Source organism: Sphaerodactylus townsendi, linkage group LG15 (genome assembly GCF_021028975.2).
Source record: "Sphaerodactylus townsendi isolate TG3544 linkage group LG15, MPM_Stown_v2.3, whole genome shotgun sequence".
NCBI classification, from domain to species: domain Eukaryota; kingdom Metazoa; phylum Chordata; class Lepidosauria; order Squamata; family Sphaerodactylidae; genus Sphaerodactylus; species Sphaerodactylus townsendi.
The window spans coordinates 30,773,483-30,800,646 of record NC_059439.1 but is presented as its reverse complement, the minus strand read 5'-3'; the positions used below and the strand labels follow the sequence as shown (position 1 = coordinate 30,800,646).

Genomic DNA, 27,164 nt, shown 5'->3' with positions numbered 1-27,164 from the left:
TTTAGGGAACACTGGAAGTAATTTTTGGAAATATTTTTAATGAGCCCTGCCAGCTAGCCTTCAACATTCGTGAGAAGAGGACTTGAAGGTTGAGAAGGTTGAGAGGTGACATGATAGCCACATTTAGATATTTGAAGGGATGTCATGTTGGGGAGGGAGCAAGCTTGTTTTCTGCTGTTCCAGAGTCTAGGACAGTGGTGGCGAACCTATGGCACGGGTGCCAGAGGTGGCACTCAGAGCCCTCTCTGTGGGCACGTGTTCCCAGAGTTCATCATGTGGGCGGGGCGGAAAATCACCCCCCCATACACACACATCTAGGCTGGCCTGGGCACAATCCTTTACCTGTTCTGGGAGTAAGCTCGGTTGCTGGCAATGGGGCTTGCTGCTGAGTAAACCCTCCTAGGGTCGTGATTTACCCATTTGAAGCGTTGCATGGTTGCTTCACCAAGCTTACTCCTGAGTAACGCGCACCTCGGAGCCAACCGTTTTTTCTAAATTAAAACCTCAGTATTCAGGTTAAATTGCCGTATTGGCACTTTGTGATAAATAAGTGGGTTTGGGGTTGCAATTTGGGCACTCGGTCTCAAAAAGGTTCGCCATCACTGGTCTAGGACCAGGAGTCATGGATCCAAGGGGAAGGAAAAGAGATTCCACCGAAACATCTGGAAAACCTTCCTGACAGTAAGGGCTGTTCGACAGTGGAATGCACTGCTTCAGAGTGAGGTGGAGATCCCTTCTTTGGAGGTTTTTAAAAAGAGGCTGGGTGGCCATCTGTCAGGAGTGCTCTGATTGTGTGTTCCTGCACTGCAGGGGGTGGGACTTGATGGCCCTTGGGGTCCCTTCCAACTTTATGATTCTTACTTTAAAACACTAAGGTATGTTTTCTTATTTAACAGCAGAGAGCACCCAAGGAATGTCAGAACTTGAGCCGGAAAATCTAAACATTGCCCTGATGCCGATAAAAATATAACTGGGCAAGCAGTCATTTGCTGCTCAAAGCAAACAACCCAGCACCCTCACACAGGCTCCAAGGATCAGGCTGGTCCCACTTAAAGGGATTACCTCTAGAGGGCAAATTCTCTTCTTTTTTTGCAAGCCCTACACAGTTTCAGGCCCTCTTGACCTTTTTCTTGCTTTTTTAAGGGACGGGAGGCAAATCAGAAATTGGGAGGAAAAGTGATAGGATGTAATCAGAAAGCCCTTGGTCAGTAGTGCTGCAACTCTATGCACATTTAAATGGAAACAAGTCCTACTGAATGCAGTGGGATTGGGTTGCACAGGTCCTATTATGGTGCCCTTTAATTTTTCAAGAGTCCTGCTTTACAATCCATTATAGCAGGATTGGTTCCTGTTACACTGTCTTCATGTCTCTAAAACTCTCATAAGAGTTTTGTACGCCGGCTTCTTTCACATAAGACAATGAAACAATAGGTCTGTTGCGGGGCCTTTTCGAGTCCAGATTATAGTGAGGTCAGAAGGCACTCACAAGGGTTACCAACGTACCTGGAGGCAGGGGGAACCAAGAGGCTTAATGGGATGCTATGTATTAATTGATGTTATTTACCTCCATGCTGTGAAAAGCTTCACCTGCCCTCTTCATGCATCAAGCCCCTATGGAAGGGACAGGATATATATTTTCCCCAGGCCTGTTGGCAACCCTAGAAGTCACCTGTGCTCTGACCCTGCTTTACTCCCTGTTAAATGAAACATCTTGGCTTTTTATGGGAGGCTCTAGCTTATTATTTTGCAATTTCATGTTACCTGCACGGGGAAAAAAATCCTACTGAAATCAACGGGACTCGTTTCATTGTAGCGTGTTCCGGACTGGGGTTATGAATTTGGTTCCCTCATCATAGCGTCTACCTGTATTTAGGTCTCTTGCCTGTTTTTTCCCCCCTTCTTCTTGGGTTTCATCTGCTTTAGGATGTTTTTTGTTTTTGCTTTTTACGGTAGGATTGCTCCTACAAGCCACATATGCTGGTTTTCTCGTTATTTTACAACCTTCTCTATAAAGATATATATATCTATATATTTTAAAATGACAGCACCTAGAAGTGATATCCGCCTCCTTGGAAAAGGAGGGGGGAGGGGGGGCACGGCTAAGAAGAACGGAACGGGGTCGAATACCGTCGACCTTTTCCTTCTTCCTCAGCCGCTACGGAAATACAAACCTGAGGGAAGGGAAGAGGAGGAGGTGTGGGTTAATAAATAAGATAAATAAAACAGATAAAGCAGAAAGTGTGTTTGTGTTTGTGTGTGTGTGTGAACGCATTTGGCACATTGAAAGGGTATTTACAGGGGGAGGGAATGCGAATAGCATCCAAAGTAGACAGTGAGGCGGCAACAGAGGGAGGGAGGGAGAAAGCTGGATGTACGGGGTAGAGTGAAGGAGTGTGGAAATCTCCTCTCCCCCCTCCCCTTCCCCTAAGCCCTCCCCGCAAACCGCCTTCCGCTATTCCCTCCTAAACAGGAATTGTTCACAGTCACTGTTCCTCAAACTCGCTCGGGATGGGGAAAGAATGCAGATTCTTTTTAACAGCTTCTAGATGGAGACTTCGTATTCTCTAGTGTCCTGCAGGCAGACGGTGGAGATAAGACGGGAGAGGGAAAGAGCGAGTTGTTATGCCTTTCAACATATTTCACCACCCGGGGAAACATTTTTCCACCCCGCCATCCCTTCATCTCATACAGTGGAACCTAGGTTTTCATCGGTAATCCATCTCGACAACAATCGGCGAAATCCAGACCCGACGAAAACCGAGGGTCCGTTGTAGCAACTGCTGACAGCAGTGGGTTGCCGGTTTTCGCCGCAAAATTAGCGCGCGCGCGCCGGTGTAAACCGACGAAAACTGAAGCGGCGAATAAAAACAGAGGCAAAATTTTCGCCCAGAGAATCGGCGAAAACCAAAACCGACGAACTCCGAAGGCGACGAAAACCGAAGTTCCACTGTGTATCACTTAGCTTCCGAGATCTGCAACCTGGGCCATCCAGATCAGGGCACAAACTCTTCTTACAGGATTTAAATCCTTCCGCCATTCTTTAAAAATGTACTGTAATGACCACATTTAACGGAGCTGGCTGCAATTTGCTACTTACCCCAGCTTCGTAGAGGGGGTTGTTAAAATCAGACTCCACGGTGATGGGACTATAGCTGTGAGAGCTGGAGAAGGAGAAACCAAAGAGAGATTTTCCTTGGAACCTGCAGGTGGAATAAAGAGGAACACCATTTTTTTTAAAAAAAGTTGTGAACATCCAGAAGGGCTAGAAAATCCATACATCTTGACGCACAGATCAGACAAAGGATATTGACTCCTGTAACAATTTTAAATAACAACCTTTAAACTCTTTGTTTCAAAACAAGCCGCTTGTGATGGAACTGTACTGTAAAACTAGCAGCATCACACCTACATGTTAAAATGGTCTTTGATTGCCGGATGGGGAAACCAAAAGGCCATGGAAATGTACCCAGGACAGGAAGATGCCCAAATAAGGCACTTCAAAGGCTTTGGGGACCACATGGCAAGGAGGGAAGTTTTTTTGGAGACTAAGAACAAAGACCAAGGTGATTCTACCATGGGCTAATAGAAACATCTCTTGGGCAAGAAGTCCCAACAGAACCTAAGAATGTATTCAGCTGAGCAATATATGTATCTGCATTTATGTTTTATTTCTTTTATTTCTATTTTTCAATAAATCCTTGAGAACTCAACTGGTCTGGAGTCATTGGAGGGAAAAGGACCCGGGATTGGGACGAGATAGTATGGCTCTCCCAAGCTTGCTCTCAGACTCAAACATCATACCGCTCTTTTGTTTAAAAACAAGCTTGACTTGTGATATCGCCACCTATGTCCAATGCTCATTGACTAATCCTACCATCTGTCCAATGCCCAAGCTCTTCCTCCTCCTCCTCCTCCCCCTCCCCCTCCACAGATGACACTCACTTGGTATAGTAGACATAGATGCCACCAATCAGCAAGATGGCTAGAATGATGGGAAGGAAGATTGCCAGGGCAATGTTGCCGCCTTCCATCTGGTGGGAAGGGTCTGTCGTCTGGGTAACTGCCAAAGAAAAGGGATTGGAGGGGGGAACATATGATTGACAGCTCGGCCACCCCTGGAAGCAGAGGCGCTCTTTCCGAAACTCCCCGTCCCACTCCCATCCGCCATCCTCACCTTCTAGTTTTCGATCGTTCAGAAATTCCTCATAGGCCACTGGTGGAGGAAAGAGACCAAGACGGAGTTTAAAGAATGAGAAAACAGGAAGGCCCAGGAGAGGGTGGTGGGGATGGAGTGGGTGGGCAAAAGGGGAGCGGGGCTGCAGGCGCTACCTTTGCAGAGTGGCGGCTGGCTTGTCCACTGGGAAGGGTGTCCTGGTATGCAGGTGATGGTGACTTCACCGATGAGCTCGAAGCCCTCGTAGCAGAAGAAGCGCAGGGATTCGCCCGCCTGGTAGTGATGCTTGTACAGCGTTTGGTACCCGTTGTCCGGGACACCAGGGTTAAGGCAGGGTTCGTATTTCACTGCAAAGGAGACAAAGGGGCCTACAGCTCTGACTTGGAATGCCAACTGGCACGTGACCCCTGACAGGAAACCTGTCATGGAATGATGCTATCGCTAGAACAAAGGGAAATCACACAGGAGGAGACAGGAGCAGGGAATCCAGTGAAATCGACAAGGCTTTTTTAGTGATCTATCACTAAAGATGACCCTCCCTTCCCCCCCACCCTAAAATAAGCTCAAAAATTCAAATCAAAGAAATAAAACAAACTTTGGTTACAGAAATCTCTCAGCTGGACACATCCCTTTTGGATTCCTTTGTTCCCATTCCAGGAACCCATGGCCCAGAGATGCTTCCCTGACCACGTCTCGAGATGGAATCTAAAATCCTTTGTTTTCACCATCTCAGGAAAACTTGTGTTCCGGCCACGAGGTAATTTAGGCCTTTGAAGTTGCATCCTGGCACCTTTGCATAGCTTCCTGTTCCCCATCCAGGAGATGAAAGACCCAAGACGCTTTTCACAGTCATGTGTGATTTCCCTTTGCTCTAGCGATAGCATCATTCCATGACAAAACTCCCCTAGGTTAGGGTAGCCATCTCTTGCTCTAGGCATATTTGTTTACAGTGCCCAGTGTGAGCGTAAAGAAGGAAGCTGTGCCTCCTTCTGCCAACTTTATCTTTGCCCAATCTCTCTGACCTGCTGAGAGCTTTCCTTTCCAACTGCCCCTCATGGAAATTATTGGAGGGAAAGCCATCTTGAAGATGGACTTAAGCAAGCAGGTCACACCACTTACTTGTGAGGCAGAGGAAGGAAGTGAAACTCGTCTTTGGCTGATTCCGCTTGGGCCAAAAACAGCAGTGTGAAAATGGTGTGAAAATGGTGTAAAAGGGTTTAAAACGGTGCAAAAGGGTTTATACTGTTTTCACATCGTTTTCACATCGCTGTTTTTAGCCCATGCGGAATCAGCCTAAGAAAACATTTTGGGGGGAGGCGAAGCAAAGTATTGCTGGCAAATTACAGCCCGTTATATGTCAAACCTCAGATCTATGACCCAAATCAGACTCTGTAACTTGGAGGTTAAGAAGCCTTTATTGGTAAGCATGTGGGTAAGAGGGGGAAAAGCTGGTTCTGCCACAACCTGCAAACAACCCCTGTATATTAAACCCCATTCCTCTGTCTCCCCCCCAGCCTGCAAAACGATCCCAATACTTCAGAAGGCGCAAAAAGCAGGAATGCTGGATAAACCCAAGGTCAGAAGACTGAGATAAAGTCTGTAGATGTGTGAGCCTCTTCTCAGGAAAACGAAAACATTTCGGTCAGCTCCCCCACCCCACCCCCGGGCCTCTTTGATGGGTTCCAGGTTCCAGCCTGACACTGCAAACTGCTCCAGGTCTTACAATCCTGAGTTCCCACAACCTCCACCTGGGCGTCCCTCCTCACCCCTTCCTACTCACAGACACACTTGGGCACCCGGTCGCTCCACTTGGGGGTGCCCGTGTCCCGATTGTAGCAAGTCAGCGTGCTGCTCCCTTCTACAATGTAGCCCTCGTGACAGAAGTACTGGACATGGGAGCCGATGGAGAAGCGGCGGTCTGAGACGCTGCGCTTGCCGTTGCTGATTTCTCCGGGGTCGGCGCAGTTCACAACTGAGGAAGGGGGTGAAGCACAGAGGAGGTCAGATGAGGCCAAAAAGGGTGCTCCCCTTCCGTGCCTTACAATATGTGTGTGGCTGTTCTTCCCACTGTTATATGCAATGTGGTGCTCACGGGTCTCTCAACGGGAAAAGGGATTCCACCTAAACATTAGGAAGAACTTCCTGACCGTCAGGGCTGTTCGACAGTGGGATTCACGGCCTTGGAGAGTGGCGGAGTCTCCTTCTTTGGAGGTTTTTAAATGGAGGCTGGATGATCATATGTCAGGAGTGCTTTGGTTGTGTGTTCCTGCATGGCAGGGGGTTGGACTTGATGGCCCTCGGGGTCTCTTCCAACTCTATGATTCTACTTAGCAAAACAAGCTCCCAGGCCTTTGTGGAATGGAGAAGACTGCAGAGGCTAAAATACAGAAGCTACGAAGGATCACAGGTCTTCAAGCAATCAGACAAAGTTGCTCTTCATGACATTTCTCTCCCCTTGACTCCCGCATTTCTTCTTTCCCCTCACTGACCCAAATGGTCCCCATTTCCCCACTGCTCTTCCTCACACAGGAGTCAAACTCACGGCCTTCCAGATGTTATGGACTACAGTTCCCATCATCCCCTGCCAGCATGATGCTGGCAGGGGATGATGGGAACTGTAGTCCATAACATCTAAAGGGCCACGAGTTTGACACCTTTGCATGGTCTAGCTAGCAGATCTTTAGTTCCCCACCACCACCATTTCTCCCCACCCACCACTTGCTAAAGCGTTTTGAATCCCACGGGGTCGAAATCAAAAGGAAACCGGCACTCTGAATTATCGGCGCTGCTGATGTTAACAGGTGAAGACGACTCACTCTTCTGGCAAGTAGGAGGGCTGTTGCTCCAGGACAGGTCCCACTGGCAGGTGAGGATGTCGGACCCCACAATGTCGTAGCCTGGCTCGCACTGGTAGGTCACAACTGTGCCTCGGATGATAGCGGAGTGAGAAGCGGTGCGCCAGCCGAACTCCACCTCCGGCAAGTCGGGGCAAGTGTCGTTCCGTGGAACCTCTGCCGCAGCGGGGAAAAGAGGAAGGAGTTAGAGATTGTCCTCCTCTTCCCCCACACCTATGGTTTTCCTCGCTCCACTTTTCACTTGCCTATTTGATATATGTTGGGAGTTCTATTGCCTCGTTGACACCAGTAGATACATTGGATAACCATCCCTGAACTCAAGTGAGCCCCTGATTTGTTTACACCAGCGGTGCCCAACTCTGGTGCTTCAGATGTTCGTGGACTACAATTCCCATCAGCCCATGCTGGCATGGTCAATCGGCCATGCCAGAAGAGGCTGATGGGAATTGTAGTCCATGAACATCTTTAGTGCCAGAGTTGGACACTCCTGGTTTACACACTTAAGGGGTGATCAGAAGGTTGCAGGTTAGCCCAGGATAAAGGATCTAGGCCACAGGTGTCAAACTCATGGTCCTCCAGATGTTATGGACTACAGTTCCCATCATCCCCTGCCAGTATCATGCTGGCAGGGGATAATGGGAACTGTAGTCCATAACATCTGGAGGGCCGCAAGTTTGACACCTATGATCTAGGCAAATAACCCCTGAGGAATCTTCTGGTGAATGAAATACATAACACAGACAGGAATGTGGTGTGGCTGGAACAGCCTAGAATTCCTCGTGCAGTGGGAAGTATTCAGGATACCAATACGCTAAAGAGCTAGCAGACTTTGAATCTGCATCGTGTAAAACAAGTCATGTGTTACGCTTCTGGTTGTGACGCCAACAGAAGCGATGGCAGCCACGGGATTCCCATATCTTCCCAACAACTGTTGGCCAAATGAGTGAGAACAAGAGAGCAGGTGGCGTAGCAGTTAAGAGCAGGTGCACTCTAATCTGGAGAACCAGGTTTGATTCCCCGCTCTGCCACTTGAGCTGTGGAGGCTTATCTGGTGAACCAAATTAGCTTGTGCACTCCAACACACGCCAGCTGGGTGACCTTGGGATAGTCACAGTTCTTTGGAGCTCTCTCAGCCCCACCCACCTCACAGGGGTGGGGGGGGGAGGGAAAGGAGCCCCTTTGAGTGTCCTTACAGGATAGAAAGAGGGGATATAAATCCAAACTCTTCTTCTTTCCTTTTCCTCCTTGGAACCTGTTTGTTCCCCTTTAAGCAGGAAATCCTGAACAAGCAGAACACATTGCACAACATGCTCTTTGACCCCATGCAACTCCCAGACACCTTCTATTCCCCGGTCTCCGTCCGGCTTTTGGGTGGACCTCACGGGCTACCGTCACGGCATGCATGTCAGCAAGATAGGTGGTTCCGTCAAGGTCTCTCCCGCAACCCACCCGACGCTCTGAAGCTCCTTCTCATACCCTTGTACCGCACCAGGAATCCCTGGCTGAGCCCGAAGAGGGGGTCCCCTGGATCGGACTGAAACTGGAGGGTGACGGCTGAGCCGGAAGAATAAAGGCTGAAGCGGGGATGGGGCCCCAAGTACTGGCCAAGAATCCGAGCCGTTAAGTCCCCCCCATCGAAGATGGTCAACACATCGGACTTGCGGATGTTGAGGCTGGAGGGAGAATTGGGGAACAGGAAGGACACACAAATGGAATCTATAATTAAAAGGGAAACAAGGAAAGGCCTTGGAGCAGGACGGGGGCCCCAGACACCCGCCATTAATCCTCTCGTCCAAATTAATGAGTGGCTGTGACAGACAATGGAGTCGATGGATCGAGGGTGGTAATGGGGAGAACACGACAGATTCTCTTGCATTGAAATGGGGTCCTTTAAGAGAAGTTTAATGCAGTAAAATAAGGGGCATTTTAAACAACCTTTGCAGTTTGGCAAGCAGAGAGAGGGCTTGTAAACATGTTCACGAAATTAGTGATGCTTGTGACAGCCCAGGGGAGCAGCAGAATGGGGTTCACATACCCAACGCTTCTGGAGCAGCAGTGGCGTAGTGGTTAACAGCAGGCGCACTCTAATCTGGAGAACTGGGTTTGATTCCCTGCTCTGCCGCTTTTGCTGTGGAGGCTTGTCTGGGGAACTAGATTAGCCTGTGCCCTCCAACACACGTTCTTATTGTACTCCTCTCTGTGGTGACACCATCTACCTGCTAAATTATAGTTAACTTATTATAAACTTGTTTTAATTGTATTTATGATGCTTTAAATGTTATACTATTTATTGTATTTGTATTTTATTGTAAGCCGCCTTGAGTTTTCCATAAAAAGGCGGGGTATAAATGTAATGTAACAATAAACAAACAAGCAAACAAACCAGACTTCTTTCCTTGCTCCTACATTTCTGCTGGGTGACCCTGAGCTAGTCCCAGTTCTCTCCGAACTCTCTCAGCCCCACCTACCTCACGAGGTGTCTGTTGTGGGGAAAGGAAGGGAAAGGAGTTTGTGAGAACCCTTTGAGTCTCCTTATAGGAGAGAAAGGCAGGAATAAATCTAAACTCCACTTCCTCTTCTTCCAATGAAACTTGCCATATATGGTTTGCATCACTTAGATTAGAGACCAATATAAGCTTTAAAGAGTGAAAACTCCCTTTGTCACAGGTGTGTTACCCAAATTACAAAAGGCTTCCTCTTTGTTGAACGAGATGCTTCCCAAAACCATACGAAGGCCTTACCGCGCTTAATGGATGAGATGAATGACTTCAACAACCAATCTAATGAGGGTGGTGGTTTCGGAAGACCATGAGGACGTGATGGGGTGTCCATGTCTGAGTCATGAGGAGCGGTGGAGGTGGAGGATATGGTGGTGGGCAGGCGGTACCTACATCTCGATGTCCAGCAGCACCCGCTTGTCCTCCTGCACCCGGATGCCCCAAACACAGTCCTGGCCTTTCCCGTAGGACTGGGGCCAGTCGGGCGAAAGGATAACACCGGTGGGCTCCGAGAGCTCCCCCCCACACAATGCTAGAGGAAAAGATACAACAGTCAGTGGGAGGCTGAGGCAGAAGGAACCACTGCTCTGCAAACCATAAGGAAGTTTCAAATAAGCCATAGTTTCCCTCCCACATTCCTAGATAGATTCCTAGCATGGATGCCAAATAGGGCTGCCAGTCTCCTGTGACGGCCTCTTCCTCTGGACCTGCTGTCCCACATCGCTGATGCACAAGGAGGTGGGGGGCAAATGGGGAGGGGACAATAATGTGTCAGTCCCATGGTATCTCTTCTGGTTCTTCTGGAAGTGATGTTATTGCATCGATACAACACTCTAGGATTCACCCAAAACTCTATGATTAAACCACAGAGCTTCGAGTGTTGTGCCAACGTAACGATGTCCACTTGAACTAGTTGTGTGGTGGGTTTTCCGGGCTGTGTGGCCGTGGTCTGGTGGATCTTGTTCCTAATGTTGAGCCTGCATCTGTGGCTGGCATCTTCAGAGGTGTATCACAGAGGGAAGTCTGTCTCACACTGTGTCCAGTGAGAAGGGAATGTTTTAGTGGGGTATCAATTGTCATGTCCCCAGGTGGGGAACCAATCAGTAAGTAGCACCTGAGAGACCAACAAAATCGGAGAGCTGAATCTTTTTATCCCAGGCAGAAGGTAAGAGCAGTATTGTAAAGAACACCCACACAAGATGCAGAGGTACGATCCATATTGTCACTGTAAACTAATTATAAAACCCTAATATCAACTAATTAAGAAACTGTTGGCCTGAACTAACACCGACTTCCCATCCTCAGTCTGAAGAGTCAAAGGGTCAAAGAGTCAAAGGGTCAAAGGGTCAAAGAGTCAAAGCAGAAATGAATCCCACTGCAATTATCATTCCTGGCCGAGAGGTGGGACTAAGGGCTGCTTACCTTTACACGTCGGCTCGCTTTCGTTCCAGCGGGGGTCTCTCGAATCAACGCACTCGATGGCAGAGGGCCCTTGCTCGAGCATGTATCCAGCGCTGCAGGCGAACTCGACCACGGTCCCCACACGATACAGCGGGTCAGACGTGCTGAAATTTCCGTGCGCCAGGAACGGCTCGTAGCATCGGTCTTCGTCGAAAGCTGCCGGGAGGGGGAGCGAGAGAGTCAGGAAAGAGATTCTCCAGGTGTGGTAACACGGCCTGGCCCCTCCCGCCGCAATATCACCCTTGGCCAGTAGATGGGGGTAGCCAAATGTCTACTGTTGATTAGAAGCCAGCCTGAGAATTAGCTGGATAGGTCAAATATATGGGTGAAATTCAGCTGCAGCATTAACAACAGCTGTAGAGTCCTCGCTGCCTCTTGAAGCTGCTGCACTACAATGACGGTAGAAGCCACAAGGGGCAGAATTCCCCGGTCCAGACCAAGCAACCCGAAGCATCCTAAAGAAACTGCAAAGGTGGGCCTCCCATGGTTCCCTCCGAAATTCTTTTTAGCACTTCCTTTTCCTCAGCGGCCTGTCTCTGCCATTGTTTCACATGAAGCAGATGAACGTTTGAAGACGAGAAGAGTGTTGGATTTATATCCCCCCTTTCTCTCCTGTAAGGAGACTCAAAGGGGCTTACAATCTCCTTGCCCTTCCGCCCACCACAAACACCCTGTGAGGCAGGTGGGGCTGAGAGAGCTCCAAAGAACTGTGACTAGCCCAAGGTCACCCAGCTGGCATGTATTGGAATGCACAAGCTAATCTGGTTCATTAGATAAGTCTCCACAGATCAAGCGGCACAGCGGGGAATCAAACCCGGTTCTCCAGATTAGAGTGCACCTGCTCTCAACCACTACACCACGTTTTGCTCACCCATCACAGACTTCACCAGCACAGTAAATAGCAAACTTGCTGTGACGTTGCCACATTTGCCAGATTAAAAACATAATCATCCATGGGAATATATTAAATATGCAAATGGCATATTATTCCATTGAAAATGCTGGGGGGGGGGGAGAATTAGGACTAATAAAAGGAAACACTTCTTCATGCAACGTGTGATTGGTGTTTGGAATATGCTGCCACAGGAAGTGGTGATGGCCACGAACCTGGATAGCTTTAAAAGGGGATTGGACAGATTTATGGAGGAGAAGTCGATTTATGGCTACCAATCTCGATCCTCTTTGATCTGAGGTTGCAAATGCCTTAACAGACCAGGTGATCGGGAGCAACAGCCGCAGAAGGCCATTGCTTTCACCTCCTGCATGTGAGCTCCCAAAGGCACCTGGTGGGCCACTGTGAGTAGCAGAGAGCTGGACTAGATGGACTCTGGTCTGATCCAGCTGGCTTGTTCTTATGTTCTTATGTCCTGGATAAACTACCCAATCATGAAGCAGAAATGGCCATCATCAGAAGAGTCCCTCTTGAGGAGAGGGTTCTTCGATTTCCTGCCTCCGGCACATATGAACGTATCGCCAAGGGGAGCGACGTTCTCACCTTCATAACGCAAGCTGAGGATGAGGGGTGTGGCCGGGCCCTCGCTGGTCAGCTCCACGATGAGAGACTGGGCATCACTCAGCAACCCCCGTTCTGGGACATCGTCCATGTCAGAGTCGTAGGTGATAGGGGAGAAGGCGCTGCTCCCACTACGGATCATTAACCTACGGAGAAGGCAACAGGCCATGGGTGATGGAGGCCGTTTCCTCCACGCCCTACCCTGCCCCTCCGTTCCAGAACGGTGCCAAACCCACATTCTGAGGACTGCCTCAAGCTTTGACCTTCCTCTCCTCTCCATGCAGCAGCCAACAACCTCTTCCTTCCCACCACTCACCGCCTTCCCTTTCTGGAAGGGAGGCTGCCGACTTGGCCCGTCCTCAGGCCCATCCCCACGTTCTCCAAACCCACCTCAACAAATGCCCTCAAACCCCACTTCATGCCTCCCCTCCACGGCTGTCCCTCTTTTCTCTCTCCCCTTGCCCTATTATCTGTTGAAGAAGAAAAAGGAGGAGGAGAAGAAAAAGGAAAAAGAAGGAAAAAGAAGGAAAAAGGAGAAGAAAGAAGAAAAATAGGAAGAAAGGAAAAGGAAGAAGAAGGAAGAAGGAAGAAGGAGGAGAAAAAGGAGGAGAAGAAAGAAGAAAAAGAAAAAAGGAGAAAGAAGGAGGAGAAGAAGAAAAATAAGAAGAAAAGAGAAGGAAGAAGGAAGAAGGAGAAGGAGAAGAAGAAAGAAGAAAGAAGGAAAAAGGAGAAGAAAGAAGGAGGAGGAGGAGAAAGAAGAAGGAAGAAGGAAAAGGGAAAAAGGAGAAAAAATGAGAAGAAAGAAGAAGAAGGGGGAGGAAGAGAAGAAGAAGAAGAAAAGGAGAAGAAAGAAGAAGGAAGAAGAAAGAAGAAGAGGAGGAAGAGGAGTTTGGATTTATTCCCCACCTTTCTCTCCTGTAAGGGGACTCAAGGTGGCTTACTAGCTCCTTTCCCTTCCTCTCCCCACAACAGACACCTTGTGAGGTGGAGGGGGGACTGAAAGAGTTTAGAGAGAACTGTGACTAGCCCAAGGTTACCCAGCAGGAATGCAGCAGTGCAGAAACACATCTGGTTCACCAGGTAAGCCTCTGCCTCTCAGGTGGAGGAGTGGGAAATCAAACCCAATTCTCCAAATCAGAATCCACCTGCTCTTCACCACTACATCATGCTCGCTCTCAGTGACTTTCATTCTGTTCTGCCCTTCGTTCCCTCTGCCCCTTTTTCCTCTTCCATTCAGCTTGTGCCTCCCCTGCCCTTTCACCCGAGGGGCTCTCTCACTTGTCATTATCCTCATCCAAGGCCACTCGCTCAAAGTGCAGATGAAGCCGCTGTCCCTCAGGCGCCTCCACCAGCCAACGGCAGGTCAGGTTCCGACCGTGAGGCCCACCTGGTGCCTCAGGAGCCACAATACGCCCACGAGTGGCATTGTGAATTGTCCCTCCACAGGAAGCTGTAACATTTACCAGGAAGGGTACATGTTATCAATATGAAATATTTCATGGCGTGTTTAATATTACAGTCGCATCCCAGTCTTTTTTTCCCCAGTCATCCTGACAATTTTGTGAGGCAGGGCATTAAAATCCCAAATTAGAGAATGTACGTTGACCTCCACCCAACGCTCTTTCTCAGGTCCACATTTGACGCTGTCCTCTGGAGTTCAGGGCTGCTTCAGACTAGATTTTGCTAAAGAAGGGTGGGTGGAAATCTCGTACACTGTTGCCTTGCTGTTACTCCAAAAGGTGGGGCACCTGTTTCTCCTTTTGTCATCTCATCCTGACAACAATCCTAGGGGAGGTTAGGTTGAGACAGTCGCTGGCTCAAGATCACCCACTGAGATTCTTGCCAAAACAACCTAGGCCTCCCAAATCTTAGTCGGATATCCTAACCAACACACCACACAAGTCTTTATATGCTGCACTGTAACTTCCCTTGTCTTTCTATGAGAATCTGATTCTGGGGAGACATTCTAGGAGTCAAATCTTTATATGCTGCACTGTAACTTCCCTTGACTTTCAATGGGAATCTGATTCTTGGGAGACATTCTAGGAGTCAAATGTAACTTCCCTTGTCTTTCTATGAGAATCTGATTCTTGGGAGACATTCTAGGAGTCAAATGTAACTTCCCTTGTCTTTCTATGAGAATTTGATTCTGGGGAGACATTCTAGGAGTCAAATCTTTATATGCTGCACTGTAACTTCCCTTGTCTTTCAATGGGAATCTGATTCTTGGGAGACATTCTAGGAGTCAAGTCTCTATATGCTGCACTGTAACTTCCCTTGTCTTTCTATGGGAATCTGATTCTTGGGAGACATTCTAGGAGTCAAGTCTCTATATGCTGCACTGTAACTTCCCTTGTCTTTCTATGGGAATCTGATTCTTGGGAGACATTCTAGGAGTCAAATCTTTATATACTGCAATGTAACTTCCCTTGCCTTTCTATGAGAATCTGATTCTTGGGAGACATTCTAGGAGTCAAATCTTTATATGCTGCACTGTAACTTCCCCTATCTTTCCATGAGAATCTGATTCTTGGGAGACATTCTAGGAGTCAAGTCTTTATATGCTGCACTGTAACTTTCCTTGTCTTTCAATGGGAATCTGATTCTTGGGAGACATTCTAGGACATTAGTTGAAAGATACCTTAAAGCCCTGAAATAGAAAGCAGGCACCCTTCTTGCACAAAGGTTTCAGTTATCAAGTACTTCCATTTCTGCTCTACACCCCTGCCATTTTTTGGCGAGGCTAGTATGGCCCACGCCCTGTGACCCCTCACTCACCCACACACGTGGGGCTGGTGCCACTCCAGCGAGGGCGACTGACGTTGAGGCAGATCAGCGTCTCCTCTCCTTGCAAGTGAAAGCCCAATTCGCACTTAAAAGTGGCGGAGCCTCCGGGATGGAGGTCAGTCACCATAACATCGCCGTTCTCTGGCCGGCTGGGAAAGGCACAGCTAAGCAGAAATGCTAGAATTGGGAAAAGAACAGGAGACTTTTTCATTTTGTCTCGCTGAGGTAAAACCAAATGAATAGATAAAAACCTCCCCTGACAATTTACTAACTTATTTATATCTTCTTGCCAAAATAAAGGTAAAGAATTTGTATACTGTTTTAAATCCAACAGGCAGAAAGCAAACGACAACAGGTGAAGCTATATTGTTCTGAAAGAGTTCATGGTGGAACTTGGTCTTGAAAGATTTCCACTTATGCGTCAAAAAACAAACCAAAAGGTATCACCATTTTGACTACGTTCTTTCCCGTTGCTTTGAATCCCTTATGGTTTTCTACTAATACATTCCAAAGTGTATTTCCTTAAACAGGAGGACAGGTAAATGCAATCAACAAACAAACACCCAAACCTCTCCAACCAAACAAAAGCTCTGATTCTGTTGTTTCTCACCAGTCCTCAAGGGGTTCTCCACAAAGTGTGTATCACTGAAGAAGAAGAAGAAGCAGGAGGAGGAGGAGGAGGAGGAGGAGGAGGAGGAGGAAGAGGAGGAAGAGGAGGAGGAAGAGGAGAAGAAGAAGAAGAAGAAGAGTTTGGATTTATATCCCCCCTTTCTCTCCTGCAGGAGACTCAAAGGGGCTGACAATCTCCTTGCCCTTCCCCCCTCACAACAAACACCCTGTGAGGTAGGTGGGGCTGAGAGAGCTCTGAGAAGCTGTGACTAGCCCAAGGTCACCCAGCTGGCATGTGTGGGAGTGCCCAGGCTAATCTGAATTCCCCAGATCAGCCTCCACAGCTCAGATGGCAGAGCTGGGAATCAAACCCGGTTCCTCCAGATTAGATACACGAGCTCTTAACCTCCTACGCCACTGCTGCTCCTGAAGGGTGCAGAATGGCAGGATAAACCTACCTGCATGGTCACGTAGTTGGAAAAAGCATCTCATTCCTACCTGATGTGTACCTGATGAGGGACACAGGCAGGTCTACACAGCAAGGTTGCTGTTGCCATGGCTAATTTGCCCTTAATGACACTGTGTTGCCAACTCTGGCTCGAGACGATCCTGGAGACTTGGTGGTGGGTACTCGGGAGGGGCAGAACCTCCACAAGGTATAATGCCATAAAGTCCACCCCTCTCACCCACCCACCCACCCACCCACCTCCAAAGCAGCCATGTTCTCCAGGGAGAACTAACCTCTATAATCTGGGGATCAGCTGTAATTCCAGGATATCTTCAGGCCCCACCTGGAGGCTGACAACCCAACATCAATGGGTCAGAACCTACTGGGTCCTGCAGTGCCTTGTGAGCTCCCTGTCTGGATCCACCAAACCTCTGGATCAAAACCTCAAGCTGCGGCTGGAAGAACAAGAGTCTCCAACCTATTCTTTTCTCCTCAGAGTGGTAAAGAACTGAGCGGGAATGTGCTCCATCTCCTATTTATAGGTGAAAGCAGAGGTGGGATCCAGCAGGTTCTCACAGGTTCCTGAGAGTAGGTTACTAATTATTTGTGTGTGCCGAGAGGGGGTGACTAATGGGTGATTTTGCCTTATAATTTTTGCCTTAGTTACGCCCCTCCTCTCAGCAGTAGCGCGCAGAACTTGAAGCAGTCTAGCAGGAGGTGCACGGTATGTGTGGCAGCCTGCCTGTGTGCATTCCTTTCCCCGCCAAGGACCGGGCGAGCGCTTGGCCCTGCCACAGCCCTGCTCCAGCAATGCCCTGGCCCTGGAATGCCTGGCCATGCCCACGTGGTGCCCGCCCAGCCCCATTGGCGCTACGTCACTGTTTGAATCTTACCACCATGGGAACCTGTTACTAAAAATTTTGGATCCCACCACTGGGTGAAAGAGTCACTCCTTACCTTGATAGTGAAATTTGAAGATTCCCGGAGTGGTGGTGTGATAGCTCTGAAAGTGAATCAAGACTTGGTTGGTGGGACTTCGAATCACCTGCCCTTCTACCATCAGGGACTCGTTGGCCAAGACCACTGGCTTCTCCAGTCCTAGACCCTCCACGGTTAGAGAGTCCTCTTTCGATAGATTCAGACTCTGAACCTAGGGAGTAGAAGAGGGAGAGTGGCAAGCAGAGAAGGAACCATATAGACACACACACAAAAAGCTTCCCACCCCAATATCCAAGTCTGAATATTGCCTAATTTTCTGAGAACCCAAAGTTAAAAGTGAATGTTTTCTGACAGACAGAACCAATTATTGGCTGTGGAATGGATAATGTTAGAAAGTATCAAAGTACCCAAACTATCTGTGGGATAAGCAACAAAATAAATTTGACTGTGGTAGGTTTTTCTGGGCTGCGTGGCCGTGGTCTGGTAGTTTCTGCTTCTAACGTTTTGTCCGCATCTGTGGCTAAAATTTTCAAAGGTATGTCATGGTGAAACGTGTTTCTCTCTGTGACACAGTGCGGAGTGGTCGGCGAGGACTCCACACTGTGTCACAAAGAGAAACACTTCTCACCGTGTCAGGTCTCTGAAGATGCCAGCCACAGATGCAGGCAAAAAGGTTACAAGCAAAAACTACCAGACTACAGCCACACAAAGAGGAAAACCCACAATAGCCAGTTGATTCCAGCCATAAAAGCCTTTCGACAATACAACAAATTAATTTGTCAGTATTTCTCTGAAAGCAACGGCAGGGAAGTTTCAAACCACGTAGCCAGACAGCCGACATTAGGATATCCACAGCTCTAACAATGCCAAGAGCTAGAGCAGCGGTGGCGAACCTATGGCACGGGTGCCAGAGGTGGCACTCAGAGCCTTTTCTGTGGGCACGCGTGCACAGAGTCCATGTGGTGGGGTGGAAAATCACACCCACACACCCACACACACATCTAGGCTGGCTTGGGTGCGATTGTTTACCTGGGAGTAAGCTCGGTTGCTGGCAATGGGGCTTGCTTCTGAGTAAACCCTCCTAGGGTCGTGATTCACCCATTTGAAGTGTTGAACAGTTGCTTCACCAAACTTACTCCTGGGTAACACGTTTCTTAACTAAAACCTCAGTATTCAGGTTAAATTGCCATGTTGGCACTTTGCGATAAATAAGCGGGTTTTGGGTTGCAATTTGGGCACTCGGTCCCGAAAAGGTTCACCATCACTGAGCTAGAGAGTTCTCAGTGACCAAGCTAATATTTTTTTTCCGCCTTGAGGTCAGAAAAAGAGGCAGTATGTATTAGTATAGAGGACAAAGGTGATAAGGAAAGGGCTGGCTATTATGCTACCTTTAACAAACATTTTATTTAACCTTTAAGCTTCTATCTTGCCTGGCCTCCCTTCTTTTCCCGCCCCTCAACGGGTTGGGGAGGGGGGGGGGGGGAGACCAGTATTGGGATTCAGATAATCTAACAACCAGTTCCAGTGATTGGATTCAAATAATTTAACAACTGGTTGTTTACAAATGTTAACAACTGGTTCTGCCGAAGTGGTGCGAACCTGCTGAATCCCACAACTGGGGGAGGCGGTTACGTTTTTAGCGCCATCAATGCATTGTTTCTTAGACCCTCTATTTTATATTGCCATTTTATATTTACATTTTATGCACTGTGTTATATAACTATGTTGTGAGCTGCCTCAAGGCCGGTCACTTTGGCGGGAATGACTGGGGCATTAAATCAAAATCATCATCATCAACAACAACTTCTGCTCAATTCTGCTCCTGCCAAACCACACGGTTTACCTGTACTTCTATCCCATATCCCATGTAAACGGAGATCGTGTATGTACAATCCAAGCCTCCATAGAAAGTGGCACCGGCATAATCAGGAGATTCGACGTAGCCCTCTACATCAGTGATATTGTTGTTGCAAAGTACTGGGGGAAACACAGGTAAGTAACAGTGAGAACACTTAGCCACACAAAGGTAAGGCCTTCTAATGAGGACCACCATCCACCACCAGTGGAGACTTCCCAGTCCACCTCACTGTCTCCACTTACCAGGAGTGTGCACTGTTGTGATGGTTGTTGTGGTAATCAGAGTGGTTGTGGTCTCCTCATCACCTTCGGGGATGAAGGCTGTTGTGGTGGCAGATATGTGCTGGCTGGTGGAACCAGCCTCATCCGGTGGCGGTGGGAGGCGTGGAAGAGCAGCAACCGTGGAGGCTGGCGGGGTCGTGAGGAAGCCAGTGGGAGGCGCTGCCGTGGTCAGAGGGGACGGGCCGGTGGCTGTGGCTTCAGAGGTCTCGGGGACCATCCTGCCATCTAGGTGCTGGATGGGCGGGTGGAAGGGGGGCAGGGTGGAAGGGCTACCACCTGGGATAATGCAATAGTGGGAACAGAAGTAGAGAAAGGAGGAGAGGGATTATGAGGGCAGAGAGAAAGGCCACTTAGCTGCATAAAGGTGAAGAAGAAGAAGAAGAAGAAGAAGAAGAAGGAGGAGGAGGAGGAGGAGGAGGAGGAGGAGGAGGAGGAGGTAGAAGAAGAAGGAGAAGAAGAAGAGGAGGAGGAGGAGGAGTTTGGATTTATATCTCCCCTTTCTCTCCTGCAGGAGACTCAAAGGGGGCTTACAATCTCCTTTCCCTCCTCCGTCACAACAAACACCCTGTGAGGTAGGTGGGGCTGAGAGAGCTCAGAAGAACTGTGACTAGCCCAAGGTCACCCAGCTGGCATGAGTGGGAGTGTACAGGCTAATCTGAATTCCCCAGATAAGCCTCCACAGCTCAGGCGACAGAGCTGGGAATCAAACCCGGTTCCTCCAGATTAGATACACGAGCTCTGAACCTCCTATCCACCACTACTGGTGCCACCACCATCCCACAGTTCCTTTCATTTGAGCACTTAAGTTAGAAAAGCCATATATAAATATTGGAAATATTGATCCCTGGTAATATAAACATTAGAAATATTCTTTCCCAATTAATCAGTGGAAGTTCCTTCCGACAATCCTCCAAGCAGTGACTGAGAGCCATTTCCTCAGATGGAGAGCCAACTTCACCTCGGCTGTTTCCATGGCAGCACCACGCCCTTCACCCTTGCATCCCACACAAGCCCCCAGATTCATCTCCCCCAGGTGTTTCTCTTTCTCTCACCAGGGATGGGCTCCTCCATCAGTTCATCCCCCAGAAACTCCTTCCTCAGCAGCGCTCCCTGTAGCAGCTCAGAGGCCTTCAACATTGGTGGGCGAGGATCCCCTCACCTCAGCCGAAACCCCCAGTTCTTCCTCTTTGGGTCCAGCCATGGCCTCTGAAGACAGGGCCTCCTGAGGGGAGGGAGTGGCTGGGACCACATCACCATTTTCCCAGAGGGGCAGGCCTGTAGGGGGAAAAAATGGGTCAATGGGTGCCTATCAACCCCATTCCACTCAGAGGAGCTGCAAATGTAAGAAGGACATAAACATTCTATCTACCACCCTGCTCTATCCCAGAACTTACATCTTCCTCCCTACATCCCTTACACCTGGCCTGCTTGTTTCAGGGGTGGCCAACCTATGGTGCTCCAGATGTTCATGGACTACAACTCCTATCAGCCCCTGTCAGCACGGCCAACTGATGGGAATTGTAGTCCATGAACATCTGGAGCGCCACAGAGTTTGGATTTATATCCCCCTTTCTCTCCTGTAGGATACCAAAGGCTTACAATCTCCTTGCTCCCCTCTCATCAACAAACCTAAACCTCAAGACTCACAGGTGGGGCTGAGAGAGCTGGTGAAGCTGTACTAGCCCAAGGTCACCCAGCTGGCATGTGTGGGAGTGTACAGGCTAATCTGAATGCCAGAGAATGCTCCACAGCTAATGTTTAAGCGAGGCTGGGAATCATTTATTGTTTTAGATACATGAAACCTCCCTGCTGTATTTACCCTCTGGATTGTTTTAGGTTAAACCCAAGACCTGGATAATCGTGAGGCGGTCTATATCAGCAACTTAAACCTCAATAAGGGTAATAATATTGGAGTACATAATAACTAATAATAGTACTATACTCCCAGTTGTAATTTCTATACCATTTATTGTGTCATGTGAACACTTATGCTATGCTTCAATATTTTTTTTCTGGTGGTTCTAATCTACTGAAAATATAGTGTGTTGGTTATTGAACATGCCATTTTTGTGCTTGCACTGACTCACTGTGCAGTCTGCCATGTGTCCTGTGCAAAAGGCAGTCTATATCAATCAATCAATAAAACAAGGATTGTACCACATGGTACCTTTGAATGTGAAGTGCTACCACAGTCATTTATTCAAGTATTTATAACCCTCTAGCAGCACAAAACATCATTCTCCATTTTATCCTCACAACAACAACCCTGCGGTGTCAGTTGGGGTGAGAAGATCATTGACCCAAGGGCACGCAGCAAATTTACATGTCAGAGCAGGGATTCAAACCTGCGTCTCCGACTCCAATAGTACAATCACTGCACCATACTGTGTTCATGCAGGGTTCAATTTATCACATACACCCCACAAGTACATGCAGAAAAATGTAGCTGGGAATTAGCTATTATTTTTGTCCAGTTTAAATATACAGTAGATATATGGAGGCAAGTATAAAAATCTTAAAAGAAGCCATCAGCTGCAGGCAAATGTTGGCTCTGAGACTTCAACATGCTGCCCTGAAGCTGCTGGAATGAACCCTGAAACATCAGGGCCCAAAACCTCAAAAGCTAGCCATCTTATTTTAGGCTGTGTTTATATCAAGGCCTTCGTTCCATAAAGGCCCCCTATAAAAGAAGGGGTTCGGGCCTTCTAATGGCTGCTAGGCCTGCTTGACCGGGCCCTCGAAGATAGGCCCAACTGGCAGCAAAACGGAGCTCTGAAGTAAATAGCCTTTGTTCAGATTATGAAGCAGGTGGGTCAGAGGTCTACGAATGGATAGGGCAGGTGAAACAGGAAAGAGGGACGGTTGCCACTATCGTACTGTATTCCATCTTGAAGGTTTGGCCTCTGCAGGAAAGTGAAATGAATATGTAATGTTTGCCTCTCCTTCCAAATCGCTGGTGCCACCACGTCTTTTAATATCCAGCCGCCTTCTCCTCACCCCTCCAAAGGATAAATCCCAGCCATATGTTTGCACAGACATCTACATTTGACAACGGCATCATGTAACAGAAACCATTTTTCTTACTCGGCGAGACCCTAAAAATTGGATGCTACCATCTGAAAACGTGAAATGATTTCACTCTCCTACTTCACCAGGTTAATGAAACCAGAAAAGATGTTTATCTGCTTGCTCTTTCCAAGCAATCATTAACACATTTAGTTCAATGGGCCTTCTTTCTAGAATAATAGCATTAAATCATATTTTTGTCTCAGCTAACATTGTTTTCCCATTCACTGGATATATTCTCACATGATCCTACGATAATCCCGGGTTTTCTACTCAATGCTAAATCCACTTGAAGTATTTTCCCTTCAAAATGCACCCAAATCACTACCGCTTCACTTACTCAAAGCCTTTTACTAAGGAAAAATCCACCCGTTGTGTTATTAACCATCTTGGCAACACGAGCATACGGAGGGTCAGTTGAAGAGTGTTAATTAAAATAATTCACAGGAAATAGGTGAGCTCAACAAAAATAGGTGGCTTAAGTATTTAACACTAATTTGTGTAAAAAAAAATCAATTGTGTCAGCAAACCAGATAGCTACAATGTGCTAAAGAGGCAGAAGATTTGTGTTGTAGGACCTTGTGGGTAAAAACAAGATACTTTGGAACATCTCAAGGGAAGTCGTAATGTGTGTTAAGTGGTTTTGTGAATGCCAGTTTCCCCCCCTCCCTTGTTTTACTGCAGAAGGCTGCGTCATTTAGCTCCATATTTTACACTTTAAGCTTAGCCTTGGTGTGGGGGGGACGACAAAATGTGTGTGGGGGGGGGAAGCCTGCGGCTAGGACTCAGGGTGCTGGTTGAAGGGTGTCGGCAGCCGTCAAGAGGCAGCTCTGGGGTGGGACAGAAGGGGAGTAGCTCAAGGGTCTCGAAAGATGAGCTCGGCACATCACTCGCACAGCCTTGATGTGACAAGTTCGGCAGTGACAGCCGCGGCCGCCGCAGGCGACTGCCAGCGTGTGAGATCCTGGCAGCTGTTGGCGAGCCATTAATTGCTCTGAACTCGCTCCATTAAGAAGGCCAGCTGCCTCGTAGGCCTTGTGGGCTCACCCGTCCACCGCGACCGCCGCCTGTGAAAACGGCCACTCTCTACCCCACAGGACAGGCATCTCCAAATGAGTCCACACCCCTCGTCCACTCAACCAGCCAGCTGCCCAAGATTAAAAAAGCTGCTGTCTCCGGGGATGGGTCAAAAAACGGTAGCAAAATGGCAAAGGAGACCCTCCTGTGGAAGACATTGCTATGATCTCACGGCACGCATTCTGCACGTCCTTGGGACCTGTGCGCACGTGTGTTGTGTGTCTATGTGGGTGTGGGGTATACGTTGCTTAAAACGACGGGGGGCTCGCTTGCAAAAAAAGGGACAGAGGAAAGCGGTGAACGTGAAACCCCAGGAAAATCTCTTGTCCTCCATGAGGAGGATTCTTCCCTCCAGCATCCTTACTTCCTGCAGTAACGCTCCTCCATTACCCCTCCACTGCTTCCTTTCATCCTAGGCCTAGCTTTCTATGAAATCCTCCACCATTCTGCCCCACGGCATCGCTTCCTTTCTTCCACCATACCTCCTCGTTGCCTGACGGGCCTTGACCTTGTAGCTTCCTGCCCCTGGGCTAGGCACCCCAAATATGTCCAGCCTTTAGCATCCTTAAAAGTCTCCCCCACTCCATCTTACGACACCACCAAGTGGTTTCACTGATGCTTATTTAACAGCACATCCGTTTCTTTTCTGCCATTTGGAGCAGACCCCCTTCTTTTCAATGCTCCCCTCCCCTCAAACTGTACCATACTGCACAAGACCATCTCTTACAGATGGGCATCCATTTTCCTGATCTTGTTCCAAAAAAAACCCAAACCACCTTGTTTTATTAAGGGGAAACGTTTCTTGGGCTGGAATTCTATGCAGCACAGAGCTGTGCCCCCTTTGAGGAATTCGTGACTCCTACATCTGTTCCCCTTGGCAAACACCCACAATTTCTGCCAGCCCCTTTCCTGTGTGGCATCCACGAGCATCTCTCTGAACCCCGATTCTGTGACCTCCGGGTCACCAAAACCATCACGATCCACCCACCAACCCATGTGTGGTGCTCATATTAATAATTCCCTTCCCAAACAGGGTCGGCCCCTAACTTCTGCTTCTATGATTAATATATGCTGCGACACCCCTGTTTTTATCAGCCATGTATTCTTCCTGGATCTGTTTCCCTTTGCACCGCTGAAATGCAAAATTAAAGCCCACCTTGGCTACATCACCCCTCTAAAGCTTTGAAACCTGATCCTCGTTTCCCATCCTATACAGACCCTTCAGCCCCTATAGCAGCACCCAAGATTGGCGCATACAATTCCTCCGATCTCTCCTCCCTGGTACGCATCCTCAAAAAGGGGCACCCCTCCCCCCCCCAGCCCTGGGCACCCACATTTCCACACACCCCCTCTTTCCAAGGCATCGTTTGCATTCAGCACCTCTAATCCCGACACGTCTCCCCAAAACCATTTGACATGCCCGTATTAATATATACAAGGGTCCTCATGCAACGTAGGAAAATGCTTCTTTTTTATTATTGGGCATCTTTCTCCCCCCTCCCCCCAAAAAAGGCACATCTGGAATGGCCCTTCCAATGTCTAGGTTCACCAGAAACCCACCAACATGGGGGTGGGAGATCTTATTTGCAACACCCCTCCCCCCCCCTTTAGCACAAAACCCCTCTTCCTCATCCTGAAAGCCAAATCCAGCAAGCCCCGTTCCGTTGGGGGACGGGACCCACCCCCAGCCCCCTTTCCCACCCCCTCTTACCTTTGAGCAGAGGGACAAAGCAAAGCAGCAGTAGGCACAACATGTCAGACGCGGCTCTTCCCGAATAGCCCATGTTGGATTTTGTTCTCGACCTGCAGAATATACCTCGCCCGGCTATTTCCTTCTCCTGCCAGGCAAGGGAGCCGTGGAGTCAGCTTTTGCAAATGAAAACGCAGTGGATTCCTTTGCAAGAGGCTCGGGCTGATATATTTTTTTGGCGTCCCCTCCTCTGGAAAGAAAACCTAGATGATATATTGGATTGGAGAAAGATGCCGCTGTTGATCTCGGGGGGGGACAAAGCCCGGCTAGATCTTTGCACGCTGGCTTGTTTTGCAACACCTGAGCCTCGTTTTTAAGAGGGGAAAAATGCTATAGAGGTCTTTCTTAAAAATATATATGTCTATTTTTTAAATGAAGCAGCAAGACACCGGTTCGGGTTAGATTGCAGGCCTCTGGTCCCCTCTCTTAGGGCTGGCCAAAAGGATGGGACCACCTAAGCTGGCTTTGGGCAATGCACAAAGCACGGGGGGGATTTCTGTTCTTTCGCATCTCCAAAAGGCACCGGCTCTCGGGGATCTTGCAAGAGGATGTCTGCCCTCCCCCCCACCCCAAGCAATCCGCTCCCTGGAAACTAGTCAGCAGGACCTGTAGGCAAGCAAGCCCCCACCCCCCTCCATTCACCCACTTTAAAAAGTCACCTCTGGGGTTCTCCCGTTGCAAGGACTGCTTATCGCCCAGGGCCCACCGTCGCTCCCTCCCTAGCCTTGCCAAAGCAAGACGTCGACTCTGCTGCAGAAACAAATGGGGGGGAAACCTGGTCGTCGTCTCCCTGCCTGCCCTTGACAATGCAAAGCAAGGGATGGCGGTGTGTGCGCCTTTGCCAAACCTACGCAACCGGGCTCCTAAAGCTTGCCTTCTTGCACAGTGTGTGGAATATGGATTCCACCCCCACGGATGCCGGTGGGTCTGGACGGGTTGCAACAAACGCAGCCAGGGGAAAATAATGAAGCAAGGAAGAGGAAAGCAAAGATCTGGGATTCAGGGCTGCGGAGCCCTTAGGTGGAAAGGCAGCCTTTCCCTTTGCCAGATGACAACTGCAGGTTTTTGCACAGTTTTTACACAGCCCGATCAGGAGGGGGGGGGGGGGTTTAGCCTAGGAGGAAAAGGCAGGAAGGAAAAGGAGTTTATTTTGTTTTATTTGCCAAGCCAGGCTTCCCTGACGACTAGGAGGTTGAGAGAAAACAATGAAAAGAAGCCAAGTTTGGTTGGGTTGCCAAACGGTTCATGGCGAAGGCTTCGGCCCTGCTTCCAGTTGCAGGAGGTGCGGGTTCGAAACCTGACGGGAGCTTAGCTTCGCTAATTGGTCGGAAAGCCGTGCAAGGAAGTGGCGTGCCAAGGATTTTGAAGGCACAACGTTGCCCCCTAAGGACAAGCAAAAGCAAGGGGCAGTACTCACCTTGTGCCTTTACCTGTAGGCCAGTGGTGGCGAACCTATGGCACTCCAGAGGTTCATGGACTACAATTCCCATCAGCCATAGGTTCACCACCACTGGCCTCTAGGCCAATACCCTCATCCCCTGAAACCTTTTATAAAGGGCAGGCCTTAGATCAGTGGTGGCGAACCTTTGGCACTCCAGATGTTATGGACTACAATTCCCATCAGCCCCTGCCAGCATGGCCAATTGGCCATGCTGGCAGGGGCTGATAGGAATTGTAGTCCATAACATCTGGGGTGCCAAAGGTTCGCCAGCACTGCCTTAGATCCTGCAGGTGTATTAGGGGCCCCCAAATCTCTACACTTGTTAAGTTGTCTAAGCTAGATCAAGTTTGTCTATTGTGCAATGCTCCCAGTTTTCTTTATCTTCATTTCCCCTTTTTAAAGCCCAG

The 27,164-nt window shown here is 48.7% G+C and overlaps 1 protein-coding gene across 1 annotated transcript; it reads right to left on the bottom strand.

The window, feature by feature from the left end:
- Positions 1–731: 731 nt before the first annotated feature.
- SEZ6L2 (seizure related 6 homolog like 2) lies at positions 732–26,408 on the bottom strand. The gene is given in 20 exon segments (XM_048517814.1): positions 732–2,572; positions 3,098–3,200; positions 3,943–4,060; positions 4,175–4,213; positions 4,330–4,521; positions 5,955–6,146; positions 6,991–7,185; positions 8,506–8,702; positions 9,921–10,059; positions 10,950–11,144; positions 12,484–12,647; positions 13,780–13,951; positions 15,280–15,465; positions 17,303–17,495; positions 19,128–19,261; positions 19,385–19,699; positions 20,476–20,549; positions 20,551–20,698; positions 25,278–25,519; positions 25,976–26,408. Coding segments are annotated over 19 exon segments (2,859 nt in total). The 5' UTR covers positions 25,351–25,519; positions 25,976–26,408; the 3' UTR covers positions 732–2,542.
- Between the last annotated feature and the right edge of the window lie 756 nt (positions 26,409–27,164).